Genomic DNA, 19,396 nt, shown 5'->3' with positions numbered 1-19,396 from the left:
CGATTTCGTGCTCAAGTGATGGATACTCTTGGTGATATCGGGGGAGCAGTTAGCCTCCACGAGCTCAGATCTTGCGACGACGTCGCGGGACTCCCGGTTCTTCTTCGCGCGCCCCGAGGATTCTCGCTACAAAGACCGAGGATCATCAGTAGCTAGATTTATTTTTTCCGGTCTTGTATAATATTTATATCAGATATTTTATTTACGTGTTTGCATTTTCTAGCTTAATAGTAGATGGTTCCTAAATATTTCTATCTTGATATATTAGCTATATCTAATATTATAGTATATAGGTAGGAACATATATTGGTAATAATAAATTATATACATATATATAAATATATTTCACATGTCATACTTAAACAACAAATTTTAACGTAACTAACACGTTCAGAAACCGATAATGAAAACGCATAAAAAAATGGTCAGAAAACGGTCATGAACCACATCTAAAAAACGGTCAGAAAATGGTCATGACCACATCTAGAAAACGGTCAGAAAACGGTCATGACCACATCTAGAAAACGGTCAGAAAACGGCAATTTTCTTTCTATAAATAAGTTCAACTCTTCCTCCATATTCACTCATTTCATATTCTTCCCTCTACACTTCTTATTCTAAAAACCGTTTTTGGATCACTCCAAGCTCAAGATTCATGGATGCACTAGAAAAGTTTGAGCAGCAGCAGATTGAATATGCTACTCAAGTCTTCATGCTCGGTTGTTTTATTATAGTCATGTTGTTAATGTGGCATATAGTTCTATCTAACATTTAGGTTTGTATTTAAGTCATCGTATCATTGTGTTGTCTTTCCATACCGTTGTACGTTCTTACATCTTATTGTAATTGTATACCTACATTTTCCTTGTCCTTCTACTTACGTTTTTCAAAAAAAAAAAAAACAACAACAACAACAACAAAGGTGGCACTCTTTGTCACATGCCCCATTCTTTTCATCCACACTTCATCCACTTTTGCGCATATCTTAGAAGATACACGTGGTCTAACTACCCTGTGACACCTCGAAACGTATCTTTTACATTTCGGATGGGTGCCTATTTATAACAAGGATAGACACATCAAAAATTTAACTTCCCTTTTTCAAAACTAATTTTCCACCACTCCATCTTTAATGGCCCTCACTCGAAGTTTCGTGCCTGAGCAAAATTTTATGGAAAATTTCCAAAATGGTCTTTTTCATCCCTTTTTTGACACTGAAATATTACGTCGAGGATGGTACCCTCTTTTACACCATAAGCAAACATTTTATTCCAGAAAATTGGTCTTGTTATTTTATAAAAGCGGTTATTTCCAAAACGGAAAATTTTTTGTCGTGCTAACGGATGCGAGCATCAATTGACTATGGAAATCATCTCTGAGGTACTTCAAATTCCTATTACAAACCAAAGAGTACACCTTCAGGATTCACCTTTCGATAATATCCGGCATTTGATGTTTGCAACTATCCTTCACGGCGAATACAACCGGAAAAACCGTATTGTTTATCAGCGATCTTTGCAAAAGAACCAATTATATGTGATCCAATAGGTAGCTCACAATGTCATCGGCACGTCCAAGACTTCAGAAATAACCAAACCCCTCCTCCATTTACTCTGGGTGTTGCAGACTAACTGCAATGATTTTTACATTATTAAATTTCTCTGGAATGCGATCGCACGTGCCAGGAAAAAGGCAGCCCCTTTACCAACCATTGTGACACTTATCATGATACATTGGGGTTTTTCTAGTACTTCTCCTCATACACCTCTTCGAACAGCTAACATTCTTACCATTCACTCAGTATGTAGGAACGGATTCTGGAACCCCGACATTGCAAAGAACCATGTCAGTGCAGGAACCAACGAAGATTGTTCCACCGACAACATCTTTCATGAAAATGCATTATGCAACGTATTTAATCCCATGGAAGGGCTTCGCTTAATTCAACAAGGACTGATGACATTATTCAAACGTTAGAACATTATTATCACCAGCCTTCTTGAATTTCAGGACCTGCGGACAATAAACGAAGAGGAACAAGCACAATTCTTGCACAGCCACAACCAATTCTTGGCAAATCACACTCTCATAATGGAGAACCACACGAGATTTACGCATTGAAAGCAAAATGTTGCAACAGGCTGTTGCACGGATTGACGGCATAGAAAATCTTATAAACGGATCCCTCCCACAAAAGGATCCTCGCCGTTACTTGGGCCAATGAAACCATTTAAATTTTGCAATTTTGCTATTTTATATTAGTTATCATTTTCTTTTTAAGTTTTTAATTTTCGTATGGTAATTTGTTTTTACTTAATTATTCTCATCATACTCTAATATTTGTTTATCCTTGTCTAAACAGGTCACATTTTTTTCACACAATGGAAGCTCCAAAGATGATTCCGGAACAATCTTTCCATTCATTGCTGAATTCTCCGGCATATGGACATCTTTTCAGAGACTACATAACTTAAGTTGGTTGGAACTCTCTCATTCTACACCCGGAGCAGACATACTCCCTAGGTTTGGCAGTTTATTTTTATGATAACATGGAAGATCTACCACGGTATCGGGGTTTCCCTTTGAATGGGTTTACACTCACGTATTGGTGACACGACATGCTTTTATGAGCCAACGGTGGCTATGGCTCTAGACCTTCCTCCTCTTCAGCCCGATCTCCCATTCAATACATGATAGAGAATGACCTTAATGACTATTCTAGGAAGATTTTGCTGCCGGTATGGCGATGGCCTTGCCCACGTCAAAGAACGTTTGTCGCGGCCGATGGCGAAATTCACTATTCCACTAGCCGATATATGACCATGAATGTTGGAACCGCCATGTTATTTATTCTTTCGAACATCATGGGAGATTGACATTTTTCCACGGCATCAAAGTCGGATGTAAGACATTCCATGCATTGGCCAAAGAACACACCACCTTCGACATTCTGAGAACTAGTAATTGAGAATCTTAAGAAGGCTCGATCTTTTTCGGCAACACTATATCACCCCGCCGATTTATAGCATGCGGGATAGTGAGGACGTACTTCCTCGAAGTTTGCAGCCACCTTTTCAGGATTTGGGTAAAGGTCGACTCTATGTGTCCAACAAACAAGATAATTCGTTCTTTTGCGATTTGGACATGGACACATACGCAAGGTATCTTAAGAAAGTTCGTTCTTTCCCTAATGATGATAAAATGATAGCTCATCTAGACAATGCAAAGAAGAGGAAGTGGAGTGAAGTCTGGAAAGCTATGATAGATTGGCGGGATGCGAAGGAATGACATTTCTACAGGGACGAGGCAAGGATGGACTATCCCCCAGTTCAAGGTTGGGGCAATGTGAGTTGATGCATGTACATATTTGTTTTACGTTTTGATGTGAAATAAATAAATAACCTAACGGTGTGCTACTCTAACAGTGTGCTTCTACTTTTATAATGTATAATATATAGTGTGTTACAATAAATTTCTGTGGAAGATGTCAGCCTTATTTTTGCTCAAAGCCTCTCAGGTATACTCTTTCTTCCTCTTAACACTTTGAGGACACAGTGTCCGACTGTTTGGGGGTGGTGAGAACCTTTTGCAAAAATTAGGCATGCATAGTTGTATATAGTTTACTTAATGTCTAAATAAACGTATTTAGTAACAAATTCTCGTTTCTCTTTCTATGATGAAAAATATTTAGAAATCTCACCCTAGCATCAGAATTAGGACTTGTTCTTAGAAACTTAATTTAATACGTATGCAATAGGTTTTACATCTTTTCATGAGCATTCATGCACCGACTATCATTAAATGTACACAGTGAGAAGTAAGTTACGGGACCCGCGGTTAGACAACTTAGTTTCCATATCCTGTAAGAATCTAACCAAAAGCCTCAAAATGTGTGATATATCAGTAATGACACAGAGGAATAGTTCTTCCGAATAGAGAAGTTCACACGTCTACTTACTTGATCACTACCCAAATCCTATGCGAAAATTTAGGCCTTCTTTGGATCGATATAGCCAAAAAAATTCACACCTGTAAAAAAAAAATTTACCGCTAGTTGCCCCATTGAACCTTTCATTAATCCTTTCTACTTCACCAAAAAAATCATTACCCATCTATTAACCAAAAAAAATAAATAAATAAAAAATAAATAAATAATAATAATAATAAGCCTACCTAGATGATGAGTATGAGAAATAGGATGAAGTGCAGAAAAATGAAGAGAAAAACCTTGTCACAAATCAAAATCAGTTACCTGTTTCAAAAGAAAAGAAAAAGAAAATAGAAATATGTTTCCAAAAATCAAAAGAAATATCAAGGTTAGAATTCCCCCCCAAAGATCAAATCAAAAGGGAATACAAAAGCTTGAAAAATCCAAGTATGGAAACCATGTTAGAAGCAGGAAAGAAAAAAGGATTTCTCTAGTATAAATATCTCGAAGACCTTATTCTCTCATACTTATCATTTTTGAATTTTCCATTCCAGTTTCTTTTACACTACCACCTAAGCCCCATAACACCTAATAAGACCTCTAGCTCAATTAGGAATAGGATAGTATGATAATAAGTAGTAGTTATGACTTCTCGACCTCGGCTCCTCTGACTGTCATTGAGTATGTGAGGAAACGTGTGCCCACTGCACACTGGAGATAGCAAAGCTTGAGTGGAAAAATAAGAGAGAAATTGTGTTTCGACACATACCTGTGAGAACCTACTTAAGGACGCTATCCAAAGGATCCAGAAACGGCCCTGCTCGTACATTTCATTATTAGATCACTGCATGCATGCTCATACGTAGATGTTTCGATTATTGTATGTATATTAACTTGAATTTCGAAAGAATAAAATCCTTGTTCCCCTGCTAGTGAGATGTCTAGATACCTGAGATTAATTAAGGAAACAAGCCTTTGTTAACATACAATTGATCTAGTATGGTTTTGAAGTTAAGGCGCCTCAGTGGAGGAACTAAATGTCTTATTATTATTGAACTAGAAGCTAAGGTGCCTCAGTGGAGGAACTACCTGCCTTAATTATTGTATTTAAGAATGTTGTATTAGTCGTTGGAAGTTAAGGCACCTCGGTAGAGGAACTAACTGCCTTATGGATTGTGTGTGTGTATATATATATATATATATATATATATATATATATATATATATATATATATATATATATTGTACTTGAGGGCTACTCATACCAGCATTGTTTATAATGCTAACCCGATTTGCATGTTTGCTTATTGGGTGTGTTCATTAAATGGACCCAGTTGATAAGTCTTTACAGGATTAGTGTTGAAGAAGGTGGATTGATGCTTGTGGTTTGCGTTAGCGTCTCATTTCAGGATATGTTTTGTTTTCTCTTGAGGTGCAATAGATTTTAATTGAGATAATGTTGTTTTGTATTTTCAGTTGTAATTATAATTAAAGAGTTGTTGAAAGAAAATTTGTAACTTAATTATATTTGTAAATTTTTGAAATGAAGAGGACTTTTGTTTATTTAAAATTTTTATTGGTTTCAAATTATTAGAATAATTAAATAGATTATGAGTTTTTGGAAGTGGAGAGTGCATCACACCTTGAAAATCGAAGAGTCGGGAACAAATATTGTTTTTTCGATTTTGTCAAAATTTAGGGTGTGACAATATCCTCTTCAGTCCAAATCTAAGCGCATTCAAGTAGGCAATCTATCACATGAAGTCACTCATAATTTCAATATTCTATTAAAACAGACCGTAGCATATCCAGGAAAAGGAATTCATAGCAAGATGATATAAGTATAATACATGGGATTGGTATTCGTATTAAATTAAGTCTTTTACCAACTCTTCCCAATTGAAAAAATCAAATAAATTGAAAAGGAGTGGTAATCTATGTTCTTCCAGAACCTCTATGTTCTAAATACGATTTTGACATTTGAAAACCTTGTTAACAGCACTGGATTATTCGGAATTGCTATTTATGTCTTAAGATCGTAGCAAGCTATTCCACACCACCTATGCTGACTATTTCATTAGTATCTGTAGTGGCAGGATGTAGCACCGGGATATCAATGGTGAGATGGGCCAGGTCAGCATAGCACATAAGTCCGAGATCCACCGGATCGGGGTGACAGCGTGTGGTCGCGGTACGGAAACCCTACACATGGAGCTAAGAGGACCACGAGATGGAGGGACAGGTGGAGGGCCATGATGGATGAAAAGAAAGGTATAAAGAGTAATAGTGGGGGAGAGGAAAAGAGGCGGATCCATTAACCTAAGAAAAGAAAAGACTTAGGAGAGCAAAGGAGAGTGAGAGGGCTGAGAAGGAAAATAGTGCTTAAGGGCTAGGGAATAGTGCTCGTAAGAGAAATAAGGTTGTAACATTTGGCGCCGTCTGTGGGGAACACAAAGTAGAAATGGCACCAAAGAAGGCGGTTGGTCGTAGGCTCCGAAAGATAATGGTCCCGCAACAGGATGCCGGCGGTGGTAGAAGAAGGGGGAAGGACGAGGAGGAGGGAAGAAGCGAAAAGAAGAAGCGTGGCTTATCGCGGGGAAGAGATTGAAAGGCTGAGGGAGGAAAATGAGGAGCTGAGACGAGAGAAGGAGAGGGTGGAGGAGGAGACCGAGGAAGAAACAGGGGAGGAAGCAGAGAATGAAAAGGCGGAGGGCGAAGAGGAACAAGGACCGACCCTAGTGGATAATCCGGTGACGGGTTAACGGTTGAACAAGTACAACAAATGATTAACGTTGACCGAAAGTGGCTTAATCTTCAACAAACAAGGGTCCAAGCGGCGCGGCGATCAAGTGGTGGCGGGCTGAACCGAACCCGCTTGCGCAGATGCGATATGGACTTCGAGGTACCAAAGCGCTTTAATCGGCCGAGATTCGTGAGATATGATGGAACGGGTGACCCGGCAGATCACATCCATCATTTTAGGAAGAGATGCCTCTTTGGCAAGAGGCGAGGTATGATGTTCTGCGGTGCATGATGTTCCCGCGATCTTAAGGGTGGGGCTTCCGACCGGTACTATCGGGTTGCCAAGAAAGAGCATAACCAATTTCCAAGAGTTAGAGCTGGCGTTTGTTGACCACTTTATACATCAGAAGAGGAGGGTTGTGGACATCGCGACCCTATTTAACGTTAGACAGAGATCCGCGGAATCGGTCAGAGAGTACCTATGTCGCTTCAAGGCAGAGACCCTAAAGGTAGAGAATTTGGATGAGAGGACAGCGGTAATAGCATTCGAAAGGGGGCTGCGACCTGGAACGGCAGTTCATCATTCCGTGGCGAAGAACGAGATAGCAACATTGCACGAGTTGTATCCGTGGGTAGAGAAGTATATAAGATATGAAGACACCATGCAGAAGGAGTCGAAGAAAGGAACCAAGACAGTATCGGCGGTAGAGAAAAGGGGTGAACGCAGAAAGACCGAGGGAAGTGGCCGAGGCGGGGAAAGGTACCGCGGAAAGTCCTCAAGGCCGGAAAGAGGAAGAGAGATAGCGCGGAGAGAGCAAAGGGAGCGGAAGCCATACCGCGAGGTGGAACATGTCCCGTTGGCGAAACCGTTAAGTGAGATACTACTGCTGATTAAAAATGTGCAAGGATATGAAGGGCCGCGAACCATTCCGGCCGAAATGCCCAACAAGCCATACTGTGAGTATCACCAAGTGCGCAATCACGAAACCAATGATTGTTATGCCTTGAAATGGTTAGTCCAGAGATTAATAGAGAAGGGGATGCTGAGGGAATTCGTTGGGGAAACTCCAGACCGGGAGCCTGGGCCTGCCGCGGGACGAATATTGGGAACCAAAAATGTTATCTTCAGTGGAGAAGCGTTGAGTCACAATGCCCACCGGGATAAGGTCAGGAGGACAGCGAGTATTCAGCAGGTCAATGAGTCCCACAGAGGGCAGAGATACAGAGCAGATTTAATGAGCGGGGAGGAGAAAATTACGTTCTCCAAGGCAAACCTCCGAGGCATGGATACGCCACACGAGGATGCGTTGGTTATTACAGTGGCGATGGGCAATTATGTGGTCAAAAAGGTCCTGATAGACTGTGGTAGCGCCGTGGATTTGCTATTCAGAGGAGCTCTTGAGGAGATGGGGATCAACCTGGGGCAACTGAGACCTCCGCGGACAAATTTGTATGGATTCAATGGAAGTGTGACAGAGCCTATGGGGGAACTTCTGCTGCCAGTAACAACGGGGCCCGTGACAGTGTTCTCAAGGTTCATGGTGGTCGACTCTAATTCCCAATACAACGATCATCCCCGGGGAGGAGATGGATACATGAGATGAGGGCGGTGCCGCCGACTTACTATCAAGTTATCCGATTCCCTACCCCAACGGAACATATGAGGTCCGCGGAGATCGGGTGGCATCAAGAACGATCACCGAATACAATCAAAAGGATGTCCCGCGGACGGTAAGAAGAGGAGTCGACGAGCTCTAGGAAGAGGCGGCGTAAGCAATTCTGATCTTGGGGCGTGGAGGAGGGAGAGGAGGTCGCGGAGGATCCCAAGACTTTAGGCGAGATAGAGATAGTAAACTTGGGGAGGGGCGAAGAGGAGAAGTTAACATCGATAGGGTCGAAGTCTTACGTAAGAATGGAAGGATAGGTTGGTCCAATGCTTGGTGAATAACAGACGCCTTTGCGTGGGGATAGAGGATGTCACTGGGTTAGATCCGAGTTCGCGTGTCATCGCCGCGCATGATGAGGAGGACGCGGGCCGGTGAGACGTAAGATGAGAAGCGTGAGACCCAAATATGCAGAAGGAATCCGAGAAGAGGTTGCGAGGCTAAAGGGTGCGGGGATAATAAGAGAGGTGGAGTTCACAGACTGGTTGTCCATCGTGGTCGCGGTCCCGAAGAAAAATGGAAAGGTCCGGATGTGTGGGGACTTCACGGACGTAAATTTAGAGTGTCCGAAGGACAGTTATCCGATGTCGCGAGTGGATGAGTTGGTAGATAGGACGGCGGGGTTCAGCTTCTTTTCATTTATGGATGCGTCTATGGGGTACAATCAGGTGGCAATGTATGGACCTGATCAGGAAAAAACTGCCTTCGTAGTGGAAGGGGCACATACTGCTATACTAGAATGCCATTTGGATTAAAAAATGTAGGAGCCACCTTCCAGCGCTTGGGAGAGAAGATGTTCGAGGGCAAGATCCGAAAAGGCATTGAGATATACATCGATGATATGGTGGAGAAGAGTATGTCAGAACAGGAGCACTTGGAAGGGTTGGAGGAGACATTTCAGATACTGCGAACACACAATTTGAAACTCAATCCCGAGAAGTGCACATTTGGAGTCACCACAGGGAAATTTCTCGGGTATATTGTGACACAGCGAGGAATAGAGGACAACCCATAGCAAATAAGATCGTTGGTGGAGATGCCATCGCCAAAGACAGTGAAGGAGGTGCAGCGGTTGGCTGGAAGGGTCGCGGCTCTCAACAGGTTCATCTCGAAATCATCCGACAAATGTAGGCCACTGTACAGACTATTGAGAAACACCACAGATTTCACATGGACGGCAGAATGTGAACAGGCATTCCAGGGGCTTAAAAGGTATTTAGAGGGGCACGTATTTGTTGTCGCGACCCGAAGAGGGAGAAAAATTGTATTTGTACCTTGGGGTCACAGATTATGCAATCAGCTCGGTCCTCGTTCGAGTAGTGGATAAGATAGAAAGGCCAGTATACTTTCAGAGTAAGACGTTGTTGGATGCAGAAACCAGATACAGTCGGGTGGAGAAGTACGCCCTCACCTTGATATTTTCGGCTCTGAAGCTGAAGCCCTATTTTGAAGCCCACGCAGTGATCGTGGTCACGAACTTGCCTCTTAAGCAGGCTTTGAGAGCAGAGAAGTCGGGAAGAATGTTGAAATGGGCCGTGATGCTAAGTTCGTATGACATCCAATATCAGGTTAGGACAGCGGAGAAGGCTCAGGCAGTGGCGGAGTTCTTGGCAGAGTTCCCCGCAGAGGATCCTACATGGGGGGAGGAGATGGTTTTGGAACCGGAGAGGGAAGAGGAACTGGATAGCTTGAACCCATGGGACGAACGAAACGGTTGGAGAGTGTTTGCTGATGGGTCAAGAACGGATCTTGGCGATGGAATTGGTGTAGTATTGGTCACGCCGCATAACAACATGTGCCAGAGTCGACAATGAAATTGGGTTTCGCAGCATCCAACAACGAAGCGGAGTATGAGGCGGTAATCGCCGGCATGAGAATGGCAGAAGGCCTGGGGGTGAAGGAGCTCACTGTATACTCGACTCCAATTTGGTAGTGTGCCAGGCAAATGGAGGGTTCGCGGCGAGATGCCCCAGGATGGCAAGATATTTGGGAGTCCTGCGAAGCTGGGAGTCGAAGTTCGCACAAATCCGCTTTGTACATTTGAACCGAGGGGAGAATCGCCACGCAGATGCTCTGGCTTATGTAGCTGCGGCCATGCCAGGGTCCGAGGAAAGGACCCTCGAAGTGAGGAAGTGGGACAAGCCGAGTATCGAGGAAGCATTGGGAGTGATGAATACCGCGGAGGGTGACGAAGGATGGGTGATGCCAATCAAGCAGTTTTTGACAGGGGGTGAGGGGATTTGTTCCAGAGAAAGACAAAGGTTGGAACAGACATCACGAAGATACACGTTGGTGGGAGGGGAATTATATTGGAGGAATTTCAATGGACCGTTGTTAAGATGCTTGGGGCCGAAACTGGCTCAAGAGGTGCTCAGTGAGTTACACAAAGGGGATTGTGGGAGCCACTCGGCGGCGTAACAACAAGATTACCGTGATTGCTAACACAAGGCTACTTCTGGCCTCACATGAAAAGAAACGCCGTGGAATTCGCCAAAAAATGTGAGAAGTGTTAGAGGTTTTCTCAGTTGATATTGGCGCCAGCAGAGCCGCTGCACAGTGTGTCTAGCCCGTGGCCATTCGCGATGTGGGCCCTTGACATAGTGGGATCGCTGCCCATGGCTCGCGGTAAAAGGAGATTCTTATTGGCCGCGACAGATTATTTTACAAAGTGGATCGAAGTCGTACCATTGCAGTAGGTGAAAGAGGTGCAAGTGATCAAGTTCTTGTGGGAAAACATCATATGCCGTTTTGGGGTGCCCTATTCTATCATTGCGGATAATGGAACCCAGTTCACGGGATCAAGGGTTAAGAATTTTCTGCAAGCGTATCACATCAAACAGGGATTCTCGGCCCCCTACAACCCCGAGGGAAATGGACAAGCGGAGTCCTCTAACAAAACCATACTTAACAATCTCAAGAGGAAACTGGAGGGCCAGAAGGGGACCTGGGCCGACGAACTAAATCGGGTGCTTTGGGCCTATCGGACAACCCCACGAACCTCGACCAAGGAGACCCCTTTTGCATTGGCGTATGGAGTAGAGGCCGTGATACCGACAGAAATGGTGGCGGCAACCACTAGGACCGCGGCTGTCAAGGATGGGTCAAACTGGGGCATTCGGGCAGAGACATGAATCTAGCAGAAGAAAGGAGAGACACAGCACGCATCAAACTGGAAGAATATCACCGCCGCCTGCAAAGGCAGTACAACAAGAAACTGAGAGTGAGGAAATTTAAGGTGGGAGACAAGGTGCTTCGACGAGTGACCCCCAGCACCAAGAAAGCCAGCGAGGGGAAGTTGGGTCCGACATGGGAAGGGCCTTACGTGGTGGTCGAGGTGGGGGGAACATGCACCTACAGGTTACAAACTGTGGAGGGCACAGCGGTGGATAGGCCGTGGAATGTAAGGTTGCTGAAAAGATTTCATGAGTAAATGTAATGAGAGAAACTGAAAATGGCATGAGCTATTTGTACATATATAAAACCGTAGCACTTTTGAGTTAAGTATTATTGCATGAGTTTTCATTGCCCTTCAGAGTGAAGGGAAGGGAGGGGGTGAGCCCTCCAAGGACGAGAGGTCCAAACTTTAGTGGGGCAAAAAGAGTTGCCACACGAAGATGAGGTCCCACAGTGCCGGGGTGAGAGGAGTTGCCTCGGACCTATGTGAGATAGGGGCAAGCGGGCGAAGAGGCTTCAGCCGCGCCGAGCAGTGCCTACCGAGGAGGTAGAGAGTGGCGGAGGCCCGGGCGGCGTGGGGCAAGCAAATCAAATATTCCCAACCAATGGGGTAAATACACTAATAGGGGCGGTTATTCTTTGGATCCATATACGAGTAAGAGTATCAACAGAAACAATCCAGACAAACAAGCAAAACATAATATGAACATCCCAACTGGAGGGGGTGAAAATACCACAAAATGTAGCATAAAGAGTATGACAAAGTAGCATCAAAAGAAGCCTAGCCAGGGCATAAACAAGCTATTTTTAAGCCGCAGTACTTTCGCGGATCACGGACTCGGCGGCTTCTGCTATGATTTCATCCGCAGCCTCATCTATCGCCCCGGCTACCAACGCAGCGGCCTCTTGCCCTTCAAAAGTGGAGTCCGGAATTGGCACAGCGACCTCGGATAGTGGAGCAGCGACAGGGGCTTCAGGAAGGAGACGACCTTCTTTGGTGAGCCGGTCTAACTCCTCCTTGACCTTCTTGGCCACCCTCTTCTCGGCTTGGGCCCGAAAGCTATTCCGGAGCTCGTCCATATCGACCTCATGCTGGCTAAGGAGAGCCGATACCTCCTCCTGATGCTTTTGAGAGAGGGAGTCCAGAGCGGCGGCGTGCTTCTCTTGAAGGGTCTCGCGCTGATTACTCAAGCGGTCATTAACCTTGTCCATGTAAGCAAGGTGGGCGGCCTCTGCAGTTTTAAGCTTGTCCTGGGCCCTGAGCTTGTCCAGGTCCGCGGCTACATTCTTCGTTTCTAAATGGGCGACTTCCTTGTCCAACTCATCGATCCGTGCCCTGGCACCAAAGAGGCCGCGGATCATGAAGGAGATATCCAAACTCATCTGGAAAAGGGAATAGGACTTAGAATACTCAGAGAGAGGGAAGAAAGATACTCGAATGAAAAGAAAAGGTTACCTTCTCCCAGCCGGTGTAGAACGAAGTCCGGTGAGACTCAAAGGAGCCCCCCTCAGCGTACGTCATATCTTTGGGGAGATGAGACCCAAAGAACAGGGAGGAAGCCACTGCCGGATTTTCCAAGGCAGAGTCATTGACAGTTAGAATGCAGTTGCGAAGTTTGAAAGCGGGGCAAAACAGAGGAACGGGTCCAGCGGCCCCCTTATCAGTCCGGGGTGCTACCTCTTTCCCGGGCCGCTGTTCCGCATGGGGAGGCGTGGTAGGTGGAGATGTGTTCTTAGCTGGGGGACCCTCTTCAGGAGCTGAGGGTCGTGGACATTTGGAGGCTGGGGGAGGAGAGGAATGAGCAGCGGCGAGGGGGGCAGCAATGGGGACGACATCCTCATCTGAGTCATTGTCGAAGAGTTTGCGTTTGTTAACACCCATGTTTGAAGTTTGAGAAGTGGTGGAAGGGGAATGATAGGATGAGTATTGATCTTCCCAAGTAGTCAGGGATCGGTAGGGAGTAGGGGCTGCGGGGGGAGAAGTGGTCTTCTTGAGAAAAACGTGCTTGGGGACGGAGTGGGGGTTTCGTGGTATGGCGCTTTCCCTTAGGAGGTGGGGTGTCACGTGGCTTTCTTTCTTTGGGGGGAGGAGGACGGAAAAATGGGGAGCAGTATTTTCCTATGGATTTCAATTCAGGATCGGACAGTAGGGGAGTAGCGGTTGCAGGGTCAATCCCAAGTATCACGGCTTGAGCAGGTCCCAGGTCGCGAATCTTTTGGAAAGTGGTCGAGGAAATGTGGTCGTAAGGTCGCGACTTTGAGTCGAGGTGCCAACCTGAAAAAGAGAGCCGTCAAGTTAGATGAGAAACCAACAGATATACATCAATGGGTGTAGATAAAGAGAGAGACTCACCACTAGGAAGAAAATCCAAGTGGTTAAGATTCAGTTCGGATGGAAGATCCGCGGAGAGGAAATTGCCTGAGATGTAAAGAGGGTAGTGATGCCACAATTTGTCTGAGGAAGTTACACGAAGAATAAAATGCTGCTTTCTAGGGCGGACACAAAAGGAGTGATAGCCGACACTGACATCCTTGGTGCTCTTTTTGATGAAGAAGTGAGCGGTCATGTCACGAACCGTTATCTTGGGTACTTCGGAACGGTTGTAGTGGTTCGCGGCATACATGACCCTCCAGAAATTGCCAATGCCTTGGCAAGGGGGGATGTTAAAGTGATTACACACCTCGACATCAAGACGGGTGAAGGGCAAACGCAGGCCGGCAACAATCTGTCCTACCGTGGCCACGAGGCACCCCGGCCTGTAGGGAACTAGATGCGGGAAATGAGTTAGGTCAGGCACATGCTCTAAGATGACGTCAGCGGGTATCTCGTAAGCCGCTTTAACAGCCTCAAGGTTAGGTCTACGGCTGCGTGGTGGGGGCGGCGGGAGGGCAAAAGCTTGCCCAGAGATTGAAGGGGCCTCGGTCTGGTCGGGGAGAGGTGGGGAAGCACGGCTACGTGACTGGGAAGAGGGAGAAGTGGCAGATCTCGGAGCCGACATCGTGGTCGGAGTGGAAGACACACAGCCACAACAAGGCGAAGAAGGAAGGGGAGATGAACAGATTCTAATACCAAGGACAAAGGAGAAATGCGCAATATAGCAATTAAACGGAGCTAGAGAGAAGAGGAGACCAACCTGAGGTAAAAGGAAAGCAGCCAGAGCAAGAATTTCCGCAGAAGAAACCGGAGAAGACGACCGTGAAAGCGACCGGTGCTGGGAAACAAGAAGAAAGGTAGATGGAGAGGTTGAGAGGAACTGAAAGGCAAAAGAAAAGCTAGGTGAGAAAGGAAAAATTGAGCGGGCTTTTTATAAGAGGAGGTGGTAAAAAAGTAATTTGAGGGGAGCTGAAATCGAGGGGACATCAAAAGGAACCAGACAGTGAAGGACGCGTGGATGCGCAAGAAACGAGGGGGCGCCAGTTGTACTCACGTGGAAACTCGTGAATCCAGCGGTGAAAAGAAGACAGAAGGCTACGGTTGGAAGGTTTAAAGTGGAGAACTCTCGACTCCCCGACCGAGATACTATCGCGGACTCGAGAGGGGGCATATGTAGTGGCAGGATGTAGCACCGGGATATCAATGGTGAGATGGGCCGGGTCAGCATAGCACATAAGTCCGCGATCCACCGGATCGGGGTGACAGCGTGTGGTCGCGGTACGGAAACCCTACACATGGAGCTAAGAGGACCGCGAGATGGAGGGACAGGTGGAGGGCCATGATGGATGAAAAGAAAGGTATAAAGAGTAATAGTGGGGGAGAGAAAAAGAGGCGGATCCATTAACCTAAGAAAAGAAAAGACTTAGGAGAGCAAAGGAGAGTGAAAGGGCTGAGAAGGAGAATAGTGCTTAAGGGCTAGGGAATAGTGCCCGTAAGAGAAATAAGGTTGTAACAGTATCCAATTATTTCAAACTGAGAAATGACATCAACACCTAGAATTAGCCAGCAGGTGGGACCAGAACTTGATACACCTAGATAAATGTCTGTCCTATTTAAATATCTTAGCATCCCAAACAGTCTTTCAACAAGTTTTCCTGGAATAGGAGCATAAACTGAAAGTGTGGCACCTAAGTGTTGTACCTACACAGGCTGGATCTGAAGAGTTCTCACATTTTTAGACTGCTTTATAGTGCAAGTGATTCCACTTTCAATGGAAGAACAAAACCAGTTTCCCTTCCATAGAGGAAAAAGAACTTGGGACTAGAATTTCTGACGTCTCGTTGGCGTAGGTCATCCCTCCAGCCTCTCAGCCCATACTGTGTGCCGCGGTCTTGGGCTTGGTGATGGAACCTTGTTCACTTTGGCTTCTAAATGTTCTTGATTTCCTAATAATTGCATACTATAAGAAACGCCGATAAAAAATGCAAACTTTGAACTGGAACCATAAGCATATCAATGCCCACTCAAGTTTTCACAAAAAAGAAGTTTATGTTGTTCAATTTTTCAACGCGTTTCTTAACTAACTTTGACCCCAACTCACTTTTTTCTCAATTTTTCATTGTATGCTATATTTTTTTCATCTGCTCAACAAAAGAGTTATCAATATTTTACCCCCTTAGCAAGACTCTGAAGTAGGTAGCACTCCAACAGAATGGGTTACTAAAGTCAAAATTACAATTTCACCTATATATAAATATCATTTTAAGTTAAGAAAATAATAAAGTGAGATTAGGATTGGAAACAGATAGTACATATACCTAGGAATAGTCCAGGCCACCATAGATGTCTCCAACAAGCATGTCTACTTCCCTATTGTCTCCCCGTTGACTCAACTCCAGCAATTCATTAAAGTTAGAACAAGAAATGGATGTGAAGATCTTAGAGAAAAGTCTTCTTTAACTTATCAAAGAAAGTAAATAAATCTAGAACTGCATTTAAAGAAGAAAATTGAAAAAATAAAATAAAAATAAATTGAGAGTTTAAAGGAACCAATAAGAGAAGTACCTCTTGCATTTCGTTAAAAGCCTCCCTAGTCCCAACATTTGTTCCATTGATTCTCTCATAGTTTTCATCTCCATCCACCTAAAAAGCAGCTCAAGGTTGACAAGTAGACTATGTCTCTTGGATTATAGATCAAACCGTGATAACGATGTGCATTGTACCTTGATAATACTGACACCGGAGCCAATATTGACAAGGAGATAAGGAAATAAATCATTTTGATCAATCTGAACAAATTTTTTCTGACCCTCCACATGTGTGAAAGCTTCATGACAGATCACCTACTCCACAATGAAGAGAAAACTTCAATGTAGGTAATGAGTATCACGGAAAAAAAATAATATATAAATAGAAAAGTAAACCTTTAAGACAATTTTTTTTTCCAGCCTATATGGTAACGACAACAACATAAATTACTGCTCAGACAAAAGAAGCCAGACACTTTACAAAACATTTTATTGCTTCTTCTATTTATGTAATCACCAGCAATTTGGATTCCTTTGACATAAGGATTAGATTAGAAAATTTTGCTCTGGAGAAGAAGAAGTTGCTTTCTAAAGCCTAAAGGAAGGAGAATCACTCTTGTCAAAAGTACGCTCTAGTCTTCTCACCTACAATCACTATACATCTTCTCGGTTCCATACTGTTGGCAAATGGTTTACAAGTATCTTAAGAAAATAATGTACCTTGTAATCTTGTACGGAATAGGTATAGACAAAATTTATTGTTTAACAACATTGGTTCCAAATTACAAAATTGAAGTGCAAATTTCAATTCATAGAAAGGAATCATTTATACACAAATATCTACCTTTATCAGTAAAGCACCACAAACTACCCCATCCCACAATAACCAAAACCACAATCAATAAAAGGAACTAGTGTTCATAACCTGCAAAGATTACAAACAACCCCATTAAAAGCAGACAATAACCAGTAAAAGGACGGCCATCAACAGCTTGTCGTTGGTGCATATAAAATAATCAAAATGAAGAGATTGTAAAATACCTTAATTTCAATTTCAGGGCTTTAAGGAAACCCCATTGAACAGACTATATATGATGATAACTTTCTCATCCAATTTGTCTTGAATTCCTTGCCTACTTAGTATAGACCATTTCATAATCATAATAACACTATTAAGAATAAGCGGAATAAGAATTAATTGGCAAAGGTGCTTGTTCAGAAAAAGGCAAGGCTAAAGTAGTAGAATAGTCTTGTAGATCACTTCATGGTTCAAGGATGGGGACAAAAATATTCAAAAAGCATGTTGAAAAAGGCATTAAGCGTGAATCATCTAAGCGGAATGAAACTTATCAACTATAGTGTATATGTTCTTAAGTAGAAAGCACACACTGAAAACCCTTTGATAAACACGACAAGACCATTATTAAAAATCATTATCAACCTTTTCAATCATAGCAGACTCTCCAAAGAGTTGCTCTCGAGAATTTGAAAATGTTTCCATAAGTACTACTGCACTTTTTTGTTGAGCTATTTAGCAATATAGTAAAGGTTCAATGTCCCCGAAGCTTTTCACTTCACCAAAAAAAAACAAAATGAACAGGGAATAAACCAACCCATATCTGAAGATGGATTTCACTTAAAAAAAAACAAGGAAAACTATTAAATTAATAAATAAATTCATTTGATATTTTATTAGACAACCAAATCCCAAACCAACGAAATAATTAAATTCCAATATTACAATTTCCACACAAAACATAATTTCACCAAATTCATCAGGAAGACAATTAAATAAACCTAATTTGGAGCACAATGAAAACAAAAAAATTCGAAAATTCACTAGCTAGGGTTTGGGTAGAAGAGAAAGAAAACAGATCAAGAGATTGAGAGAGAAATCGTACCTGGTTCATTTCCATCTTCGTTCGCGAGGGTTTGACAGAGGATGGAGGCTTAAACACTTGAGAGAGACGAGCATGGGAAATCATCGGGCAAAAGTGCAAAACTATTTTATTTAATTGTATTATTTTCCGTTAGTTCCATGTATACCCCATCTGGATGTTTTTTTTAGTTGTTTCCTAACGGACATAATTGTCACCAAACATTAAAACTATTTTGTAATAATAATTGGGGAAAAAAATGGAATTATACTAACGGATACCAGAGAACCTAACAGTTATGTCCGTTAGAAAGGTACTAACGGATATATGTGTTACAAATGAAAATTTTGCTTCATTAGAAAATGGCCCTTATGGTGTGAAGTCATCTCCATCTCTACCACCATGTGAAAAGGTATTTTTTGCATCCACTCTTGAAGTTTGTGATTGTATAATACATTATATTCTACTCCCCAGAAAGAGGAAATCATCGGGCAAAAGTGCAAAACTGTTTTATTTAATTGTATTATTTTCCGTTAGTTCCATGCATACCCCATCTGGATGTTTTTTTTAGTTGTTTCCTAACGGACATAATTGTCACCAAACATTAAAACTATTTTGTAATAATAATTGGGAAAAAAATGGAATTATACTAACGGATACCAGAGAACCTAACAGTTATGTCCGTTAGAAAGCTACTAACGGATATATGTGTTACAAATGAAAATTTTGCTTCATTAGAAAATGGCCCTTATGGTGTGAAGTCATCTCCATCTCTACCACCATGTGAAAAGGTATTTTTTGCATCCACTCTTGAAGTTTGTGATTGTATAATACATTATATTCTACTCCCCAGAAAGATGAAGTTCAAGTGCTTACAATTGTTCTAGTATCAAATCAAATTGTGGAGAATGAACAATAGATATTTATTTTAATTTGGGGATGAGAAAAATATTCAAGAGAAGATTAATGTTGCGAAAGTTTTAGGAGAAGATGTTGATTTGCATGAGATAATATTACTTGTTGCTAAAGAGGTTGTCAATGTTTCTTATCTTGAGCACGAACTCGAAGACGAGTTAATTGTTAAAGAGGAGGAAAATATGGTATGTCTC

General features: G+C 43.1%; 2 protein-coding genes across 2 annotated transcripts; both read left to right on the top strand.

Annotated features, from left to right (window-relative positions):
* Positions 1 to 7,332: 7,332 nt before the first annotated feature.
* On the top strand, positions 7,333 to 8,274 carry LOC147506074 (uncharacterized). Its single transcript, XM_086605692.1, has one exon. The coding sequence runs from the start codon at positions 7,333 to 7,335 to the stop codon at positions 8,272 to 8,274; it is 942 nt and encodes a 313-aa protein (XP_086461818.1).
* A 2,034-nt stretch (positions 8,275 to 10,308) lies between these two features.
* On the top strand, positions 10,309 to 10,752 carry LOC147506073 (uncharacterized). Its single transcript, XM_086605691.1, has one exon. The coding sequence runs from the start codon at positions 10,309 to 10,311 to the stop codon at positions 10,750 to 10,752; it is 444 nt and encodes a 147-aa protein (XP_086461817.1).
* The last annotated feature ends 8,644 nt before the right edge of the window (positions 10,753 to 19,396 follow it).

This window comes from Coptis chinensis, chromosome 4 (assembly GCF_015680905.1).
Source record: "Coptis chinensis isolate HL-2020 chromosome 4, ASM1568090v1, whole genome shotgun sequence".
In the NCBI taxonomy this organism is placed as follows: domain Eukaryota; kingdom Viridiplantae; phylum Streptophyta; class Magnoliopsida; order Ranunculales; family Ranunculaceae; genus Coptis; species Coptis chinensis.
This window is presented reverse-complemented; position numbering and strand designations above follow the sequence as displayed.

Coding starts and splice junctions, on each gene's coding strand:
- LOC147506073 (XM_086605691.1), top strand. CDS start 10,309: ATGGCAAGATATTTGGGAGTCCTGCGAAGCTGGGAGTCGAAGTTCGCA.
- LOC147506074 (XM_086605692.1), top strand. CDS start 7,333: ATGCAGAAGGAGTCGAAGAAAGGAACCAAGACAGTATCGGCGGTAGAG.